Raw genomic sequence first — 20,953 nt, 5'->3', positions numbered from 1 at the left:
ATTTCATTTATTTCTGCTCTAATCTTTGTTATTTCTTTCCTTTTGCTTGCTTTGGGGTTAGTTTGCTGTTCTTTCTCCAGTTCTTCCAAGTAGACAGTTAATTCCTGAATTTTTGCCCTTTCTTCTTTTTTGATATAGACATTTAGGGCAATAAATTTCCCTCTTAACACTGCCTTTGCTGCATCCCATAAGTTTTGATATGTTGTGTTTTCATTTTCATTCGCCTCGAGATATTTACTGATTTATCTTGTAATTTCTTCCTTGACCCACTGGTTGTTTAAGAGTGTGTTGTTGAGCCTCCACATATTTGTGAATTTTCTGGTGCTCTGCCTATTACTGATTTCCAACTTCATTCCTTTATGATCTGAGAAAGTGTTGTGTATGATTTCAGTCTTATTAAATTTGTTGAGACTTGCTTTGTGACCCAGCATATGGTCTATCTTTGAGAATGATCCATGAGCACTTGAGAAAAAGATGCATCCTGCTGTTGTGGGGTGTAATGTCCTATACATGTCTGTTAAGTCTAGCTCCTTTATTGTAATATTCATATTCTCTATTTCTTTATTGATACTCTGTCTAGATGTTCTGTCCATTGATGAGAGTGGCGAATTGAAGTCTCCAACTATTATGGTAGATGTGTCTATTTCCCTTTTCAGTGTTTGCAGGGTTTGCCTCATGTATTTTGGGGCATTCTGGTTCGACGCATAAATATTTATGATTGTTATGTCTTTATGTTGAATTCTTCCTTTTATTAGTACATAGTGTCCTTCTTTGTCTCTTTTAACTGTTTTACATTTGAAGTCTAATTTGTTGGATATTAGTATAGCTACTCCTGCTCTTTTCTGGTTGTTATTTGCATGAAATATCTTTTCCCAACCTTTCACTTTGAACCTGTGTTTATCTTTGGGTCTAAGGTGTGTTTCCTGTAGACAGCATATAGAAGGATCCTGTTTTTTAATCCATTCTGCCAATCTATGTCTTTTGATTGGGGAGTTCAATCCATTAACATTTAGTGTTATTACTGTACGGGAACTACTTTCTTCTACCATTTTGCCTTTTGGATTTTGTATGTCATATCTAATTTTCCTTCTTTCTACACTCTTCTCCACACCTCTCTCTTCTGTCTTTTTTTATCTGTCTCTAGTGCTCCCTTTAGTATTTCTTGCAGAGCTGGTCTCTTGGACACAAATTCTTTCAGTGATTTTTTGTCTGAAAATGTTTTAATTTCTCCCTCATTTTTTTTTATTAATTAAAAAAAAAGATTAACTAACACAACATTTAGAAATCATTCCATTCTACATATGCAATCAGTAATTCTTAATATTACCACATAGATGTATGATCATCATTTCTTAGTACATTTGCATCAATTTAGAAAAAGAAATAGTAAGACAACAGAAAAAGAAATAAAATGATAATATAGAGAAAAAAATAAAAATACAAAATACAAAAAGTATATATAAAAAAAAACCACACAAACAAACAAAAAAAAAACTATAGCTCAGATGCAGCTTCATTCAGTGTTTTAACATAATTACATTACAATTAGGTAGTATTGTGCTGTCCATTTTTGAGTTTTTGTATCTAGTCCTGTTGCACAGTCTGTATCCCTTCAGCTCTAGTTACCCATTATCTTACCCTGTTTCTAACTCCTGATGGTCTCTGTTACCAGTGACATATTCCAAGTTGATTCTCTAATGTCGGTTCACATCATTGGGACCATACAGTATTTGTCCTTTAGTTTTTGGCTAGTCTCACTCAGCATAATGTTCTCTAGGTCCATCCATGTTATTACATGGTTCATAAGTTTATTCTGTCTTAAAGCTGCATGATATTCCATCGTATGTATATACCACAGTTTGTTTAGCCACTCCTCTGTTGATGGACTATTGGCTGCTTCCATCTCTTTGCAATTGTAAATAATGCTGCTATAAACATTGGTGTGCAAATGTCCGTTTGTGTCTTTGCCCTTAAGTCCTCTGAGTAGATACCTAGCAAGGTATTGCTGGGTCGTATGGCAATTCTATATTCAGCTTTTTGAGGAACCGCCAAACTGCCTTCCACAGTGGTTGCATCATTTGACATTCCCACCAACAGTGGATGAGTGTGCCTCTTTCTCCGCATCCTCTCCAGCACTTGTCATTTTTTGTTTTGTTGATAATGGCCATTCTGGTGGGTGTGAGATGATATCTCATTGTGGTTTTGATTTGCATTTCTCTAATGGCCAGGGACATTGAGCATCTCTTCATGTGCCTTTTGGCCATTTGTATTTCCTCTTCTGAGAGGTGTCTGTTCAAGTCTTTTTCCCATTTTGTAATTGGGTTGGCTGTCTTTTTGTTGTTGAGTTGAACAATCTCTTTATAAATTCTGGATACTAGACCTTTATCTGATATATCATTTCCAAATATTGTCTCCCATTGTGTAGGCTGTCTTTCTACTTTCTTGATGAAGTTCTTTGATGCACAAAAGTGTTTAATTTTGAGGAGCTCCCATTTATTTCTTTCTTTCTTCAGTGCTCTTGCTTTAGGTTTAAGGTCCATAAAATCGCCTCCAATTGTAAGTTTCATAAGATATCTCCCTACATTTTCCTCTAACTGTTTTATGGTCTTAGACCTAATGTTTAGATCTTTGATCCATTTTGAGTTAACTTTTGTATAGGGTGTGAGATACGGGTCCTCTTTCATTCTTTTGCATATGGATATCCAATTCTCTAGGCACCATTTATTGAAGAGACTGTTCTGTCCCAGGTGAATTGGCTTGACTGCTTTATCAAAGATCAAATGTCCATAGATGAGAGGGTCTATATCTGAGCACTCTATTCGATTCCATTGGTCGATATATCTATCTTTATGCCAATACCATGCTGTTTTGACCACTGTGGCTTCATAATATGCCTTAAAGTCCGGTAGCTTGAGACCTCCAGCTTCGTTTTTTTTCCTCAAGATACTTTTAGCCATTCGGGGCACCCTGCCCTTCCAGATAAATTTGCTTATTGGTGTTTCTATTTCTGAAAAATAAGTTGTTGGGATTTTGATTGGTATTGCATTGAATCTGTAAATCAATTTAGGTAGGATTGACATCTTAACTATATTTAGTCTTCCAATCCATGAACACGGTATGCCCTTCCATCTATTTAGGTCTTCTGTGATTTCTTTTAACAGTTTTTGTGTAGTTTTCTTTGTATAGGTCTTTTGTCTCTTTAGTTAAATTTATTCCTAAGTCCTTTATTCTTTTAGTTGCAATTGTAAATGGAATTCGTTTCTTGATTTCCCCCTCAGCTTGTTCATTGCTAGTGTATAGAAACACTACAGATTTTTGAATGTTGGTCTTGTAACCTGCTACTTTGCTGTACTCATTTATTAGCTCTAGTAGTTTTGTTGTGGATTCTTCCGGGTTTTCGACGTATAGTATCATATCGTCTGCAAACAGTGATAGTTTTACTTCTTCCTTTCCAATTTTGATGCCTTGTATTTCTTTTTCTTGTCTAATGCTCTGGCTAGAACCTCCAACACAATGTTGAATAATAGTGGTGATAATGAACATCCTTGTCTTGTTCCTGATCTTAGGGGGAAAGTTTTCAATTTTTCCCCATTGAGGATGATATTATCTGTGGGTTTTTCATATATTCCCTCTATCATTTTAAGGAAGTTCCCTTGTATTCCTATCCTTTGAATTTTTTTCAACAGGAAAGGATGTTGAATCTTGTCAAATGCCTTCTCTGCATCAATTGAGATGATTATGTGAATTTTCTGCTTTGCTTTGTTGATATGGTGTATTACATTAATTGATTTTCTTATGTTGAACCATCTTTGCATACCTGGGATGAATCCTACTTGGTCATGATGTATAATTCTTTTAACGTGTAGCTGGATTCGATTTCCTAGAATTTTGTTGAGGATTTTTGCATCTATATTCATTAGAGAGATTGGTCTGTAGTTTTCTTTTTTTGTAATATCTTTGCCTGGTTCTGGTATGACTGTGATGTTGGCTTCATAGAATGAATTAGGTAGCTTTCCCTCCACTTCGATTTTTTTGAAGAGTTTGAGCAGAATTGGCACTAATTCTTTCTGGAATGTTTGATAAAATTCACATGTGAAGCCGTCTGGTCCTGGACTTTTCTTTTTGGGAAGCTTTTGAATGACTGATTCAATTTCTTTACTTGTGATTGGTTTGTTGAGGTCATCTATTTCTTCTTGAGTCAAAGTTGGTTGTTCATGCCTTTCTAGGAACTTGTCCATTTCATCTACATTGTTGTATTTATTAGCGTAAAGTTGTTCATAGAATCCTGTTATTACCTCCTTTATTTCTGTGAGGTCAGTGGTTATGTCTCCTCTTCATTTCTGATCTTATTTATTTGCATCCTCTCTCTTCTTCTTTTTGTCAATCTTGTTAAGGGCCCATCAATCTCATTGATTTTCTCATAGAACCAACTTCTGGTCTTATTGATTTTCTCTATTGTTTTCATGTTTTCAGTTTCATTTATTTCTGCTCTAATCTTTGTTATTTCTTTCCTTTTGCTTGCTTTGGGGTTAGTTTGCTGTTCTTTCTCCAGTTCTTCCAAGTGGACAGTTAATTCCTGCATTTTTGCCTTTTCTTCTTTTCTGATATAGGCATTTAGGGCAATAAATTTCCCTCTTAGCACTGCCTTTGCTGCATCCCATAGGTTTTGATATGTTGTGTTTTCATTTTCATTCACCTCGAGATATTTACTAATTTCTCTTGTAATTTCTTCCTGACCCACTGTTTGTTTAACAGTGTGTTGTTGAGCCTCCACGTATTTGTGAATTTTCTGGCACTCTGCCTATTATTGATTTCCAACTTCATTCCTTTATGATCTGAGAAAGTGTTGTGTATGATTTCCATCTTTTTAAATTTGTTGAGACTTGCTTTGTGACCCAGCATATGGTCTATCTTTGAGAATGATCCATGAGCACTTGAGAAAAAGGTGTATCCTGCTGTTGTGGGATGTAATGTCCTATAAATGTTTGTTAAGTCTAGCTCATTTATTGTGATATTCAAATTCTCTGTTTCTTTATTGATCCTCTGTCTAGATGTTCTGTCTATTGATGAGAGTGGCGAATTGAAGTCTCCAACTATTATGGTAGATGTGTCTATTTCCCTTTTCAGTGTTTGCAGTGTATTCCTCATGTATTTTGGGGCATTCTGATTCGGTGTGTAAATATTTATGATTGTTATGTCTTCTTGTTTAATTGTTCCTTTTATTAGTATATAGTATCCTTCTTTGTCTCTTTTAACTGTTTTACATTTGAAATCTAATTTGTTGGATATTCGTATAGCTACTCCTGCTCTTTTCTTGTTGTTATTTGCATGAAATATCTTTTCCCAATCTTTCACTTTCAACCTGTGTTTATCTTTGGGTCTAAGATGTGTTTCCTGTAGACAGCATATAGAAGGATCCTGTTTTTTAATCCATTCTGCCAGTCTATGTCTTTTGATTGGGGAATTCAGTCCATTAACATTTAGTGTTATTACTGTTTGGGTAATACTTTCTTCTACCATTTTGCCTTTTGTATTATATATATCATATCTGATTTTCCTTCTTTCAACACTCTTCTCCATACCTCTCTCTTCTGTCTTTTTGTATCTGACTCTAGTGCTCCCTTTAGTATTTCTTGCTGAGCTGGTCTCTTGGTCACAAATTCTCTCAGTGACTTTTTGTCTGAAAATGTTTTAATTTCTCCCTCATTTTTGAAGGACAATTTTGCTGGATATAAAAGTTTTGGTTGGCAGTTTTTCTCTTTTAGTTATTTAAATATATCATCCCAGTGTCTTCTAGCTTCCATGGTTTCTGCTGAGAAATCTACACATAGTCTTATTTGGTTTCCCTTGTATGTGATGGATTGTTTTTCTCTTGCTGCTTTCAAGATCCTCTCTTTCTCTTTGACCTCTGACATTCTAACTAGTAAATGTCTTGGAGAATGCCTATTTGGGTCTATTCTCTTTGGGGTACACTGCACTTCTTGGATCTGTAATTTTAAGTCTTTCATAAGAGTTGGGAAATTTTCAGTGATAATTTCTTCCATTAGTTTTTCTCCTCCTTTTCCCCTCTCTTCTCCTTCTGGAACACCCACAACACGTATATTTGTGCGCTTCATATTACCATTCAGTTCCCTGAGCCCCTGCTCAAATTTTTCCATTCTTTTCCCTATAGTTTCTGTTTCTTTTTGGATTTCAGATGTTCCATCCTCCAGTTCACTAATTCTATCCTCTGTCTCTTTAAATCTTCCATTGTGGGTTTCCATTGTTTTTTTCATCTCTTCTACTGTGTCTTTCAATCCCATAAGTTCTGTGATTTGTTTTTTCAGACTTTCCATTTCTTCTTTTTGTTGATCCCATACCTTCTTCATGTCCTCCCTAAATTTATTGATTTCGTTTTTGAAGAGGTTTTCCATTTCTGTTTGTATATTCAGAATTAGTTGTCTCAGCTCCTGTATCTCATTTGAGCTATTGGTTTGTTCCTTTGACTGGGCCATATCTTCAATTTTCCTGGTGTGATTCGTTATTTTTTGCTGGCGTCTGGGTATTTAATCAGATTTCCCTCAGTGTGGGACCCAGCAGAATCAATGACTTTCCTGTGAAGTCTCTGGGCTCTGTTTTTCTTATCCCGCCCAGTATGTGGTGCTTGTGTGTCTGCGGGTCCCACCAGCAAAAGATGTTGTGGGTCCTTTCACTTTGGAAGACTCTCGCTGCTGGGTGTGTGGTGGAGACAGAGAAAAGGTTGTAGGTTGGTTTTAATGGCTTCAAATTGTGAAGTCCTGGGATCTGAATTCCTTTAGAGATGGAATCCACCTGTGTTGTGTTCCACCCCTCCCGCGGGAAAGATTCAGGTGGTAGAGAGCCCTGAAAGCAGTCTGTTTCTGCGTTCAGGGCAGTTGTAATCTATGTAATCCCAGCGCTGAGCCCAGAGGCAACGAAGCCTCCGTAGAAACAGCCACAGGAGGCTCTGTTTCGCCCTCTTTCCTCTTTTTCAGTTAGCCCAGTCGGCAATTTGCGCCTTGATCATTTTCGCCTGAGCTGTGGGACTATTTTTAGTAGTCAGAAGTTGTTCATTAATGCCACTATTGGTGTTAGGTTGGGCTCAGTCTCTACTACTGTTGGAGACTCTTTCCTTTCCCTCCGGGAAGTCGCCTGTCGGGGAGGGGCGCCAGCCGCTGTGGCTTGGGGAACTGCTGTTTGGATGCTCCCAGCTAGCCCGGGAAGCCGCGTGTGTGGAAGTGGCTGCGGTCGCCGGCCACCGCGGCTTGGGGGATCGCTTTTCTGAGGCTCCCAGCCGGCCCGGGAAGCCGCGCGTGTGGATGGGGCTCCTGTTGCCGGCCACCGCGGGTCGGGCGATCGCCGCTCTGAGGCTCCCAGCTGGCCCGGGAAGCTGCGCGTGGGGAGAAGCGCCAGCCGCCATGGCTTGGGGAACCCGATCCAGAGCTCCCAGCCAGCCCGGAAGGAGGGAGGGAGCTCCGGCCGCCAGCCACCGTGGCCTGGGGAAGCGCGCGCCCTCAGGGACCTCACCGCAGCAGAGACTGTTAGCCGGTCCAGCCGGTCCAGAATGGGGTACGCTGTTTGTTTGGTCTCTGTCGTGGCTCCGGGAGCTGTTCTGTACTGTTTCTAGTTCTTTATTAGTTGTTCTGGAGGAGGAACTAAGACCCGCGCGCCTTACTAAGCCACCATCTCTCTCCCTCATTTTTGAAGGGCAATTTTGCTGCGTATAGAATTCTTGGTTAGCAGTTTTTCTCTTTTAGTAATTTAAATATATCATCCCACTGTCTACTCGCCTCCATGGTTTCTCCTGAGAAATCTACACATAGTCTTATTGGGTTTCCCTTGTATGTGATGGATTGCTTTTCTCTTGCTGCTTTCAAGATCCTCTCTTTCTCTTTGACCTCTGAGATTCTCACTTGTAAGTGTCTTGGAGAATGTCTATTTGGATCTATTCTCTTTGGGGTACGCTGTACTTCTTGGATCTGTAATTTTAAGTCTTTCATAAGAGTTGGGAAATTTTCAGTGATAATTTCTTCCATTAGTTTTTCTCCTCCTTTTCCCTTCTCTTCTCCTTCCGGGACACCCACAACACATATATCTGTGCGCTTCATATTATCATTCAATTCCCTGAGTCCCTGCTCATATATTTCCATTTTTTTTCCTATAGTTTCTGTTTCTTGTCGGATTTCAGATGTTCCATCCTCCAGTTCACTAATCCTAACCTCTGTCTCTTGAAATCTACCATTGTAGGTTTCCATTGTTTTTTCATCTCTTCTACTGTGTCTTTCATTCCCATAAGTTCTGCGGTTTGTTTTTTCAGACTTTCCATTTCTTCTTTTTGTTCTTTCCTTGCCTTCTTCATATCCTCCCTCAATTCATTGATTTGGTTTTTGATGAGGTTTTCCATGTCTGTTTGTATATTCTGAATTAATTTTTTCAGCTCTTGTATCTCATTTGAACTATTGGTTTGTTCCTTTGACTGGGCCATATCCTCAGTTTTCCTGGTGTGATTCATTATTTTTTTGCTGGCATCTAGACCTTTAATTGCCTTAATTAGTTTATTTTGGAGATTGCTTTCACTTCTCTTACCTAGGGTTTTCTTGCTAGATGAATTTGTTGTCTATGTATTCTTTGACCTTCAGTTCAGCTTTTTTGGACCTCTAGCTTAGGGTTTGTTTAACAGAGGATAATTTTTCAGTTCTTGTTTTCTTGTATCTTGCCCTGCTTGTATGGTGCCTCTTCCCTCCCCACCCTTAGGAGGATCTACGTAGGTATTATAGACTCCAGCCAGGTTTTCCCGGACTAAACTGGCCTCCTATCAGGGGAAAGGAGTCACCTGCGTCATTTTTCCCTGAGGGTGAGACCCAGCAGGTTAAAAGACTTTCCTGTGAAATCCCTGGACTCTGTTTTTCTTATGTGGTGCTTGTTTGCTTGCGGGTCCCACCAGCAAAAGATGTTGCAGCATCTTTAAGTTTGGAAGGCTCTTCCTGCTGGGGGCGTGGTGGAGGCAGAGGAGAGGTTGTAGGCTGGTTTTAATGGCTTCAGATTGCCAAGCCCTGGGGTCTGAACTCCTTGAGAGAGGGATTCCACCTGAGTTGGGCTTCACCCCTCCCCTGGGGAAGGCGCAGGTGGAAGACAGCCCTGAAAGTAGTCTGTTTCTGCCTATGCCTGGGGCAGTTGCAGCCTGAGAAGTCCCTCCGCTGAATCCAGAGGCAGCCAAGTCTCCGTAGACTCAAAGCCATTAAAACCTCCGTTTTCTCCCCTTTCCTCTTTTTCCATGAGCCCAATGAGCGGCCTCTGCCTTGACCAGGTTTAGAGTCTCTTCCCTCTGGGAAGCTGCCTGTGGGGGAGGGGCACCGGCCACCTTGACTTGGGATACTCACGGTTCTGGGGAGGCTCACAGCCAGTCCAGCTGGTCCAGACTGGGGTACGCTGTGTGTTCGGTCACTGACGTGGCTCCGGGAGCTGTTCTACATTGTTTCTGGTTATTTAGTAGTTGTTCTGGAAGACGAACTAAAACGTGCACATTGCTAGGCCACCATCTTGGCCCCTGGTCTATTGCTATTATTATAAATTCTTATTTAAATGCTAATAAAATCAGTTGCTGGCAGGAAATTAGTTATGTAAGGACCTGCAGATGCACTGCCTTCTGCCCAGGCCCTGGAACTTTGTATGCAAAGTTCAGAGCTGCTCATTTGCTCAAGCTACAAAGGTTAGTGAAATGGTGAAAGCTATAAATCTTTCAAGAAGTCACCCAAATCCACCATACCTTGTATGACGTTTAAGAATATATGTATGTGACCACAAATAACAAATCCTCTCCCCAGGGCAATGGTGGCTCAGTGGCAGAGTTCTCTCCTGCCATGCCGGAGATCTAGGTTTGTTTCCCAGTGCCTGCCATGTAAGAAAAGAAAAAATCCTCTCTCCATCGAGAAAACCCAACTTGAAGAATATACACAGTTTGAGTAACTTTTTTTTTTTTTAACTTTTAAATTTATTAAACGTTTGTGACAATGCATAGAATGAATTCCAGACCTACATAAATACACAGGCAGCTGTTTGTAATTTGCATTTTTATCAGTTTGGAAAGGGCACAATGTACTTCCTGCATCTTATTTTCAGAATTTGCATTTTATCATCTTTGGCTATCCAGTATATAATATGGAGTACTTGACTATCTCATTCTTTGAATTTTCATTTTTGATTATAAATCAGATGATGTCTGGCACTTTTCTCTTTTCTCATTTTTCTCTTCTTTCAACCTCCAGGTTTACTTCCTCCCATTTCTTCTTGGCTCTGTATATATCTTTTCAGTTTTTGAATATGTTTTTGAAAAAGGAATTCTTTTTCGCCAGGCTGAACCATTATAGGATGTTGACATGTATTTGTCTGGAGAGAGGCTGAGCTTGGGTTCCCTGTTAACATCTGCTTTATTGTAGGACCCATTTGTGGCCCTGCCACGGGGAGGTGCATTCAATGAGAGTCCTGACAGCATCTCTCTGAACATGGATATAGGCTGCATTCTCAGCATTTCTGTTTCTATTATTGCGATGGTAACTCATTTTATTTTTGGAATTTGGGATCTGTACTCTGCGCATTCCTGGGCCAGGAAAGTTCTTTGGTTCATCATAAATCCATTTTCTTTTTTTCACACCTTTAAAATGAGGCCTTCTCATTGGCTGGACATCATTCACTTTAGTGTTTGAACATTTTAACATGGTGCTTTCTTTCTCTTCTGTTAAAGCTTCACTTTCATCTACTCCAAGAAATATGATCCTCTGTGGAACATAGCAGTCACCGCCTCCGTTTTCAAAAGCAGCAATGTCAGTCCTTGGTTTCCCATCCAATGATGTTTTTATCTCACTATGCCTTTCAAATAGGCTAAATTTTGTTGGAACTGTAAGACCATCCCCTTCTTGCAATTCACTGCCATTTTCCAAAGGCATTTCTAACTCTTTTTCCACTGTAGGAGTTATGCTTTTTGATGATGAAATATCTGGAGGAGTATGAAATCTGTAGTATTCACCAGATTTATAACACATCTCCTTTATTACTCTTTTTTCTTCAATTTCTTCAGGGGTCTTTGTCCACAAACTAGAAGCATCTATAGGATATATGTTTTTTAAATTAAATTGCTCCAAAGCCAAATTATCATTTTGTTCATCTCCTTCCTCCTCTTCTTCCTGAAAGTTAGTTTCTAAAACTAAAGGATGGTGAATGGGTTGTGATATGTTCTCCTGTGGTTTTAGAGATTCCTGACTCTTGGTCGGGGGTGGAATTCCTTCCCAAGTTTCTTTCTGTTGTGTGATATTGCTACTTGGTGGCAAAAATAGTCCATTGATATTTCGAGGTTTGCTGTGATAAAAGATACAACTGATCTTCACACAACCAAGAGGTTGAGTTTCCCAGAAACATGAAATGCTGCAGTTTTGTTGCATTTCCATGTGTCTAAATCTGCAAAGTGGATCTAAACATTTTCCCTCTCTCCATAATGAGCACACAGTGTCACTGCCAAGGACCTCTTCACAGCGTCGGAATCGGCACTGGGAACCCTGAAAATAAATTGGACTACTTATTCATCTGGTAGCTACATTCATTTTTCATCCATTATAATATGAGAAATAGCTTCTTCCAGGGTCTGGTAGAAACTCCTTGGTGTCTCTTAAGGTTCAAGAGAATCGGGCAAAGCTGCCGGCTGCTACCAGCAGAGGAGGAGTCCAGTTTAAAGCTGTGAAATGGTCTTGTGCTAATTCCTGGACTTGGACTCCTTTCTTTCTGCCAGATACCTTGCACTAGGCGCTGATGAAACTTGTTCTGGAGAGATGGTTTGCCTTGCTACTACTATTCAAAGGGCAAGTGGAATGTTTTGGAAGGTGATCCGTTCTCAGAAATGACAGAATGTTGAACCTACAAAATTCCGTGGCAGTTTGGAACATGAGAGTTGATACCTGTGAGGGTTATTTGTCGGCTCTTTAAGACCCATGAGACAACTGGCTTTTCAGGATTCCCCTGGTTGAACAAAGTTGCTGGTGCTTGACTATAAAATAATAAGTTTCTTGTCCCAGTATCTCACACCCAGAATCAAGTGATTTTATGTTTCTTGTTTGTTTTGTACTTTTTTTTCATTTTCGTGTTTTCATCTTGATGTTATTTAATTTTCAAAAATATCATCGGTTACTAGGCAAAGCACACACCGAGAAATGGATCCTGAATTTTCATGGCCATCCGAACCCCAAGGGAAAACACGCGGGCGGCTCACGCGGGCGACTCACGCGAGGGCCCAGTTTGAGTAACTTTTGGGGAGGGCGGGGTGCGTGGTCCGGGAATCTTTTTTAGTTTCAATAACTTTTGCACTAGCTCTCAGCACACTAAAATTACCATGAAATGCTATATGAAGCAATAATATTATATTAAGCATTCCATTTTGATACTCCATTATTGTCATTTAAATTATATATGATAGGAAAGTACATAGTGAGAACATTTTAACGTGCAAGAGTGTGTTTGTTTCTTTTGATTTTTAACTTTTTTTTTATTTAGTATAACATATATAAAGGCAAGAGATAAAAAAGCAATAATTTTCAAAGCACTCTTCAACAAGTAGTTACAGGACAGATCCCAGAGTTTGTCATGGGCTACCATTTGATCCTCTCATATTTTTCCTTCTAGCTGCTCTAGAATATAGGAGGCTAGAGGGTTTAAATATTTTTTTATCATCACAATCTACTTTTTTTCATTTTTCTTTGTGAAAAATAACATACATACAAAAAAGCTATAAATTTCAAAGCACAGCACCACAATTAGTTGTAGAACATATTTCAGAGTTTGACATGAGTTACAATTCCACAATTTTAGGCTTTTACTTATAGCTGCTCTAAAATACTGGAGACTAAAAGAGATATCAGTTTAATGATTCAGCGTTCATATTCATTTATTAAATCCTATCTTCTCTGTATAAGTCTACCATCACCTTTGATCTTCCCGTCCCTTTCTTTAGGGGTGTTTGGGCTATGGCAATTCTAAATTTTTCATATTGGAAGAGTCTGTCACTAATATGGGGTAGACAGATGGAACTATCTGATATTCTGATGTCCTGCTAACTTTTCCTTCTCCCTGTGGCCTTCTCTAAGGCCGAATTTCTCTAAGTCTGAATTTCTTCTGCTTATAAAAAATTCCAATAATCTGGTTTAAGACCCACCCTCATTCAGTTGGAATACATTTTAATTAAAACATCTTCAGATGATCCTATTTACAAATGGGTTCACACCTACAGGAATGCAGATTAAAATTAAGAATGTGTTCACACGTACTTAACGTGTCACTAGGATTTGCCCCCACAATCCATTGATTATCCATTGATAATACTTTTCCTTTCTTTCTTTCTTTTCTTTTTCTGGTTATGGTAAGAATTTTGAGAGGAAGTGGGCATTGGTCAATATTCAAAACATCTTTACCACAAGTTAATTGTAGATAATGGCAAAAGAGAATAGAGAGATGCCTGAGGAATAGAAAAGCCTGCATAACTTCTATCTGCTCATTCATTCAGTATAGTCAGGACAAGCATGGGTTGCGATTTTCTTGTGTTGAATTTCTGACATGACTGTATTAAAATATGAGTTTCAGAGGGATTGAGACTTAGTGGGTTCTGGCATCTTTTCTTCTATACTAACCTTTTCTTTGTCTTGCCTGAGTTACTCTTGCATACAAAGTACTGATCACCAGGTGAGTGAAAAGGACCTCCCATGGGCCCAGCAACATTCTGCATATCAGGATGTAAAATATTATGGGGTGAATAGATTTAATGCGGCCACAAGTAGAAGATTCTGTTGTGGTTAGGAATCAGGACTATCACACATGAAGCAATGTATGGGAAGAAAAGACTCGAAAATCAATTTTAAAAATAATGTTTTATAATAATCACAAGATAAACTGGATTAGGAATGTTAGTGAATCCTGAGATAAAACTAGTCATGAGAGAGCTGATCTGTGGCTAGGATCTCAACTGTCCTAAGGTTTAAAATGTAAGGAGGTTAGATTAATGACCGATTTGTTTATTTTACAGTTTTTATACCTCCAAGAGCCAGCTCTTTTGTAACAGTTTCACCCCACGAATAAAACTGGCAGGAAAGAAGGTAGGTTTCAACAACCCGCAGAGACTTAGGACTGACACACGGTGTGAGTGGTTATTTTGGTCCTGAGGTAGCCCTTTATTCCCCCCACGCTCATGAAAAGAATTTAAGAAATCTCCCTTAGAGGTTTACAGTTTTCTGCATTTAATAAATAACAAGGCAAGCTCCAGAGTATAAGAAATATTTTTAACAAATGTGACCAAGCATTCATTATATTATTATATCACCAGGTTATTTTGTTATCGAAACCACTCAGATACCAGTGGGGACAAAGACAAAGATGTGGGTACACATTGCATCTAAGATGAAACCTGATAAAAAAAGACATGTCTTAGGAGTAGTTCAAGAAATGCAAATTCCAACCAAAAATGGGGATTCTTCTTTTGCTTATCAGATAGGTTTAAAACATATTAATTATTACATCAAATGCTGGAAAATGTGTGATGAAAAGTGGTCCTTGTGTACCTGGGTGTACCATGCTTTTGGAAAGCTTTTCAGCCAGGTATATTGAGTAATGCAAGAGGACCCGGGTTCGATTACCGGTGCCTGCCCATGTAAAAAAAAAAAGGTAAAAAGAGTAATGCAGCATTCATGCTGTTCGGCTCGGTAATTCCATTTTTAGCCAATTGGTCTAAGGAAATAGTGGCAGATATTGTATGTGAAAATATTTTGGCCCAATTGCATTTATAAATACTGAAAAGGTGAAAACAGTAAGAAAATGCCTAAAGAAACCGTGAAACATCCATTCAGTGGAATATATTTACTTATAAAAATACCAATTTAAAGAACCTGAAAAGAATGTTTGTTATGTGATGTGAAGAGGAAAATACAGAATGTTACGTTTGTGGCCCAATAACCACACTCCTCTCATCCATCTGCCCATTTCTGGCAGAGCTGGGCCCCCTGAAAATTGCCCTATTTGCAGCTATGTTACATTAGTAGTAATTCTTCTAACTCTTTTTGGGGGAGTGGGGAGTAATGTTATTCTTATATTAAGGAAAAATTTAATATAGAGGAATACAAGGACTACTAAAATAGGCTGTGTCAAGTAGTTAATCACTGGGAGGTAGGATTCTACCCAGAAAAGGACTTCTTCCTTCTGATGTTTAATGCTTCATCATAACCATTCTTAGCTAAATGGGATGTGGAGAAACTTCTCTTACTCATGATCATTTTAAAGAGGAAAGAATGAGTATTGTTATAGTAGGTTCAGGGTCTAGTAAAAGACCCTTAAAAGGAAAAAAAAAATTGATCGCTCTCTAAGTTTTCTCTATACATTTGTACTGTATTTCAACAAACTGGGTAATGTATAGAGCTCTGGTCTGTGTAGGTAGACGGGTAAGAGTGCTGTAGTGAAGTGGGAAGCATGTGGGGTTTGGGGTCAGGGAGATCCCAGCTATGGTAGAACAGGCACCGAAATGGAGCTAAGCGTCTGAAGATCTGGGCTTGGGTTTTGTTCTGCCACCTGTTAATCCTATGCCTTTGGGCAAGTCCTTTTTCCTCTCTAGAATTTAATATACTTACCTGTAAAATACAGTCCATGGATAGGGTTTGAGAGTAAATAAAATAGAAGTCAGGCAATAAAGGACTTAGCCAGGACCTGACACCATGGTGGGCATCAAATGTTAGCTCCTGCCTTGCTGTCATCTAGAATGAGGGTCAGACATGGTCTGTGCTCTGGGAGCAGCCACATACAAAATATAATTGTGCCTTGTCATGAGTTTTGTTCTAGCAGAGGAGGGAATGATTAATTATCTATTTAATTTTACAGCCTGCATCTGAGAAAACAAAAAATGGCCGTGAAACATGTGAGTATTTTTTTGAGATCTTTCATCAGTTTTAGAAATACTCAGCTAATGAATGGCAACAAAATTATGCGATGTCACATGAAACAATCACAGCTAGCTGAGAGACTGAGCCCTTGTTCTCTTTGTGTGACATTTGGTGGAAGTTCTTTTAATCTTTTTGTATTTTTTGCCTGGTCAGCTGTAAAATGAATGGTGACAAAACCTGGTTTTTCTTTTCCGAAGGTTGGTTGTCAGAATTAAGTAGAAAGGTTTAAAGTACTAAATATATTAAGATGATATATTTAAGAGGGATCATGGAAGAATGAAATACTACCAATACCTTTGCCTTTATTTAGTGCTGCGCTTGTTTTTTTTGTTTTTTTTTTTATTTTTTTAACCATATTTTATTTATTAAACAAACCAATGTACAAACACATTCTTACCATATGATCATTCCATTCTATATATATAATCAGCAATTCACAACATCATCACATAGTTGTATATTCATCATCATGATCATTTCTTAGAACATTTGCATCAATTCAGAAAAAGAAATAAAAAGAAAAAAAATTCATGCATACCATAACCCTTATCCCTCCCTTTCATTGATCACTAGCATTTCAATCTACTAAATTTATTTTAACATTTCTTTCCCCTATTATTTATTTATTTTTAATCCATGTGTTTTACTCATCTGTCCATAAGGTAGATAAAAGAAGCTTCAGACACAAGGCTTCCACAATCACACAGTCATTCTGCAAAAGCTGTATCATTATGCAGTCATCTTCAAGAAACATGGTTACTAGAACACAGCTCTCCATTTTCAGCCAGTTCCCTTCAGCCTCTCTATTACACCTTAACTAAACAGGTATTATCCATTTAATGCGTAAGAATAACCTCCAGGATAACTTCTGGACTGTGTTTAGAATTTCTCAGCCATTGATATCACTTTGCTCTATAGACCATTTAATCTCAATATCTTTTTTTTTAATATTTTTTATTGAGAAATCTTCACACACAGTCCATTCATGATATACAATCAGTGATCACATTATCATCACATAGTTGTGTATTTATCACCATGATCATTGTTAGAGCATTTGCATCACTCCAGAAAAAGAAATAAAAAGGAAAAGACTTAGGTGGGCCATGGTGGCTCAGCAGGCAGAGTTCTCGCCTGCCATGCCAGAGACCGGAGTTTGATTCCCGGTACCTGCCCATGCAAAAAACAAAAAACTCATGCATCCTGTACCCCTTACTTCTCTCATTGACCACCAGCATTCCAGTCACCCAGTTTTTTACGCTTTGTAACCCCCCTATTTTTTATCCTTATTTTTTAATTCATCTTTCCATATACTGGGTAAAAGGAGCATCAGACACAAGGTTTTCACAATCACACATTCACATTGTAAAAGCTATATCATTATACAATCATCTTCAAGAATCAGGGCTACTGGACCGTAGCTGAACAATTTCAGGTACTTCAGCCACTCCAATACACCATAAACTAAAAGGGATATCTATATAATGCATAAGAATAACCTCCAGGATAACTGCTTGACTCTGAAATCTCTCATCCACTGAAACTATTTAGTCTCATTTCTTTCTTCCCCCTTTTGGTCAAGAAGACTTTCTCATTCCCTTGATGCTGGGTCCTGGTTCATTCCAGGAGTTCTGTCCCACGTTGCCAGAGAGTCATGTCCCGCATAGGAGGGAGGGCAGTGAGTTCACCTGCCGAATTGGCTTAGGGAGACAGGCCACATCTGAACAACAGAAGAGGTTTTCTCACTCTCAACATCTTGATGAATGGGTTGTTTTCTGATTTTTTTCAGGGGGAGTGATGATCATGACCCCCTGTGCCTTAGAGATTTTGATGAAGACCCTCCGAAGGTCTCTGTTTTGAAATGTGATTTGATGAAAGTTTGTATCCTTGTGTGTTTCAGCTCTCGGGACTCCCAAGGAATCTGAGAATGCTCTTCCCATCCAAGTAGATTATGATGCCTACGATGCCCAGGTGTTCAGGCTTCCAGGCCCATCCCGAGCTCAGCGCCTTGCCACCTGCAGGTTTTCTCTCATATTCACGTTGGGATGGCTATGCAGTTGCTTAGGAGATGAAGGGAAAACCTGAGATCCAGTAGGGGCCATTGTAAGAACAACCTTAGAACTATTTTATATTCAAGTTAGCCATATGGAAGGCGTTCCATGTAAGTCATTAGGATTCTGTTTTTAGGCTCTTGGGTCCAGCCACTTTGGCTGTGAAGTTTTGTCTCAAAATAGGGGGAATTCTTATGCTTTTTCCAGCTAGCAGCAGTTCACAAATTCCAGAATCTACCTTTTACTGGGTTGGCACTAATACATATCCCTGGGCCCAGAGTTGTGGTGTTTTTGTTTTTGTTTTTAAGTTTTTTATTCCCAGAATGCAAGAGACTTTTCTTTAACTCTTGCTACTTAAATTTTTTTTAATTTATTTATTAATTAAAAAAATTTAATAAATGAAATAAAACATTAACAATCAGTAATTCACAATATCATCACTTAGTTGCATATTCATTGTCTCTTAGACCATTTGCATCCATTCAGAAAAAGAAATAAAAAGACAATAGAAAAAGAAATCAAATGAAAACAGAAAAAAAAAATTATACCTACTATACCCCTTACCCCTCACTTTCACTGATCACCAGCATTTCAAACTAAATTTATTTTAACATTTGTTCCCCCTATTATTTATTTTTATTCCATATGTTCTACTCCTTTGTTGACAAGGTAGATAAAAGGAGCATCAGACACAAGGTTTTCATAATCACACAGTCACATTGTGAAAGCTGTATCATTATTCAATCATCGTCAAGAAACATGGCTACTGGAACACAGCTCTACATTTTCAGGCAGTTCCCTCCAGCCTCTCCCTTACATCTTGATTAATAAGGTGATATCTACTCAATGCATAAGAATAACCTCCAGGATAACCTCTCAACTCTGTTTGGAATCTCTCTTGCTGCTTAAATTTTGCTCCATGGTGTTTAGTCATATAGTAGTATGGTGATATAGCCAAATTTATCCATCTTTTCATTCCTGGCTCTTATGTAGGAAAGGCCTCTCTATTCCAAGGTTATCAATATATTACCCTGTATTTTCTTATAATACTTTATAGTTCTGTTTCTTTGTGGTTAGGTCTTTAATCCATCTAGAATTGTATTTTAGGAATGTGTGAAGCTGAGATCTGCTTAACTTTTTTTCCTAGTTGACCATCTACACAATAAGTCTCATAATTTCCATATTTCTTAAATCTGCAAGCTTATTAAAGCACAGCTGATTAGAATAATATTATACCTTCTAAATTTTTATTTTGTGGTAAATGAGCTGATATCATCATATGATTATTTTCTGTCCTTTTCCTTCATCCCATCCTGGTGTCTCATCCTGAGGATGTTCAGAGCTCAGAATAAGTGCTTTCGACAGCATCTTCCTTACACAGGGTATGCTGTTTAGGTGTTTAGTAGCACTTTTCTCCTTAACATTTAAAAATGTTTTCCTAGTCCAAGATCCTTGGTTTTCATTTTTGTAATCAAAGATAGCAAGATTTGGTGTTTCAGAGACCCAGTTTGTATGCTCCTTGATGTCCCTAACTATACCTTTTTTAAAAAGTTAATTATTTACTTATTTTTTACTCAGCATACAAACACAAACATTCTTACCATATGATCATTCCATTCTTGTTATATAATCAGTAACTCAAATATCATCACATAGTTGTATATTCATCATCATGATCATTTCTTAGAACATTTGCATCAATTCAGATAAAGAAATAAAAAAGAAAACAAGAAAGAATTCATACATACCATAACCCTTACCACTCCCTTTCATTGATCACTAGCATTTCAATATACTAAATTTATTTTAACGTTTGTTCCCCCTATTATTTATTTATTTTTAATCTATATGTTTTACTTGTCTGTCGATAAGGTAAGATGAAAGGAGCAGCAGACACAAGGTTTTCTCAGTCACACAGTCACATTGCAAAAGCTATATCATTATACAATCATCTTCAAGAAACATGGCTACTGGAACACAGCTCTCCGTTTTCAGACAGTTCCCTCCAGCCTCTCCATTACACCTTAACTAAACAGGTGACATCTGTTTAATGCATAAGAATAACCTCCAGGATAACCTCTCGACTCTGTTTGGAATCTCTCAGCCATTGACATTTTATTTTGTCTCATTTCACTCTTCTCCCTTTTGGTCGAGGTTTTCTCAGTCCCTTAATGTTGATTTCCAACTCATTCTAGGATTTCTGTCCCAGGTTGCCAGGGAGGTCCACACCCCTGGGAGTTATGTCCCACTTAGAGATGGGGAGGGCAGTGAGTTTGCTTGTTGTGTTGGCCGAGAGAGAGAGGCCACATCTGAGCAATAAAAAACGTTCTCTGGGGGTGACTCTTAGGCCTAATTTTAAGTAGGATTAGCCCATCTTTTGCAGGGTTAAGTTTCATATGAACAAACCCCCAGAGTGAGGGCTCCACATATTGCTTTGGTTGTCCCCACTGCTTGTGAGAATATCAAGAATTCTCCAATTGGGGAAGTTGAGATTTCCCCCTTTTTCACCGTTCCCCCAAGGGGGCTTTGCAAATACTTTTTTATTCACTGTTCGAATCACTGTGGGATTTATCAGAGCATCACTCTGGACAAACCTACAAAATCTCATGCCCTACTCAAGGTTCTATGTACTTATGGTGTTCGGTTAAGCTGTCCACATAAGTTATATTAGGAAATGCACTAGTCAAAATATAAATTTTGTACCAAAGAGCATTTTTTGTTTTAGTTTCACACTTAAGTTAAAGTTTTAACTTATTAATTACCATCTATTTTCAACACCCTGCAATATTGATATTCCTTTGTTCTTCCTCATGCAAAAGCATTTTTAAATGTGTACATTTAGTCACTATCATTGTACACTCTAGGCATTCCTAGATTGTACCATCTCAGTCTTTATTGTCTATCTTTCCTTCTGATTTCATTTGTGCCCCCAGGCCTCCTCCCTCT

At 38.4% G+C, this 20,953-nt stretch overlaps 1 protein-coding gene and 1 pseudogene across 13 annotated transcripts in view; one reads left to right on the top strand and one right to left on the bottom strand.

Annotated features, from left to right (window-relative positions):
* Nucleotides 1-20,953, top strand: part of DEPDC5 (DEP domain containing 5, GATOR1 subcomplex subunit) — a 161,840-nt gene that overhangs the window by 49,223 nt on the left and 91,664 nt on the right. For all 13 annotated transcript variants that reach the window (XR_013175741.1, XM_077160444.1, XM_077160443.1 and 10 more), the window contains exons 18-20: nucleotides 14,057-14,126; nucleotides 15,895-15,931; nucleotides 17,857-17,977. Coding sequence is in view for 12 of the 13 variants with exons in the window: in XM_077160444.1 (XP_077016559.1) it covers nucleotides 14,057-14,126; nucleotides 15,895-15,931; nucleotides 17,857-17,977 (228 nt within the window). In the remaining variant the exon portion in view is untranslated. The remainder of the gene's footprint in view (nucleotides 1-14,056; nucleotides 14,127-15,894; nucleotides 15,932-17,856; nucleotides 17,978-20,953) is intronic.
* Nucleotides 10,061-11,507, bottom strand: LOC143683937 (uncharacterized protein C12orf50 homolog pseudogene; annotated as a pseudogene).

The sequence above is a fragment of the Tamandua tetradactyla genome, chromosome 5, assembly GCF_023851605.1.
Source record: "Tamandua tetradactyla isolate mTamTet1 chromosome 5, mTamTet1.pri, whole genome shotgun sequence".
NCBI classification, from domain to species: domain Eukaryota; kingdom Metazoa; phylum Chordata; class Mammalia; order Pilosa; family Myrmecophagidae; genus Tamandua; species Tamandua tetradactyla.
Note: the sequence above shows the minus strand (reverse complement) of the source record. Positions and strands in the feature narration are given on the sequence as shown.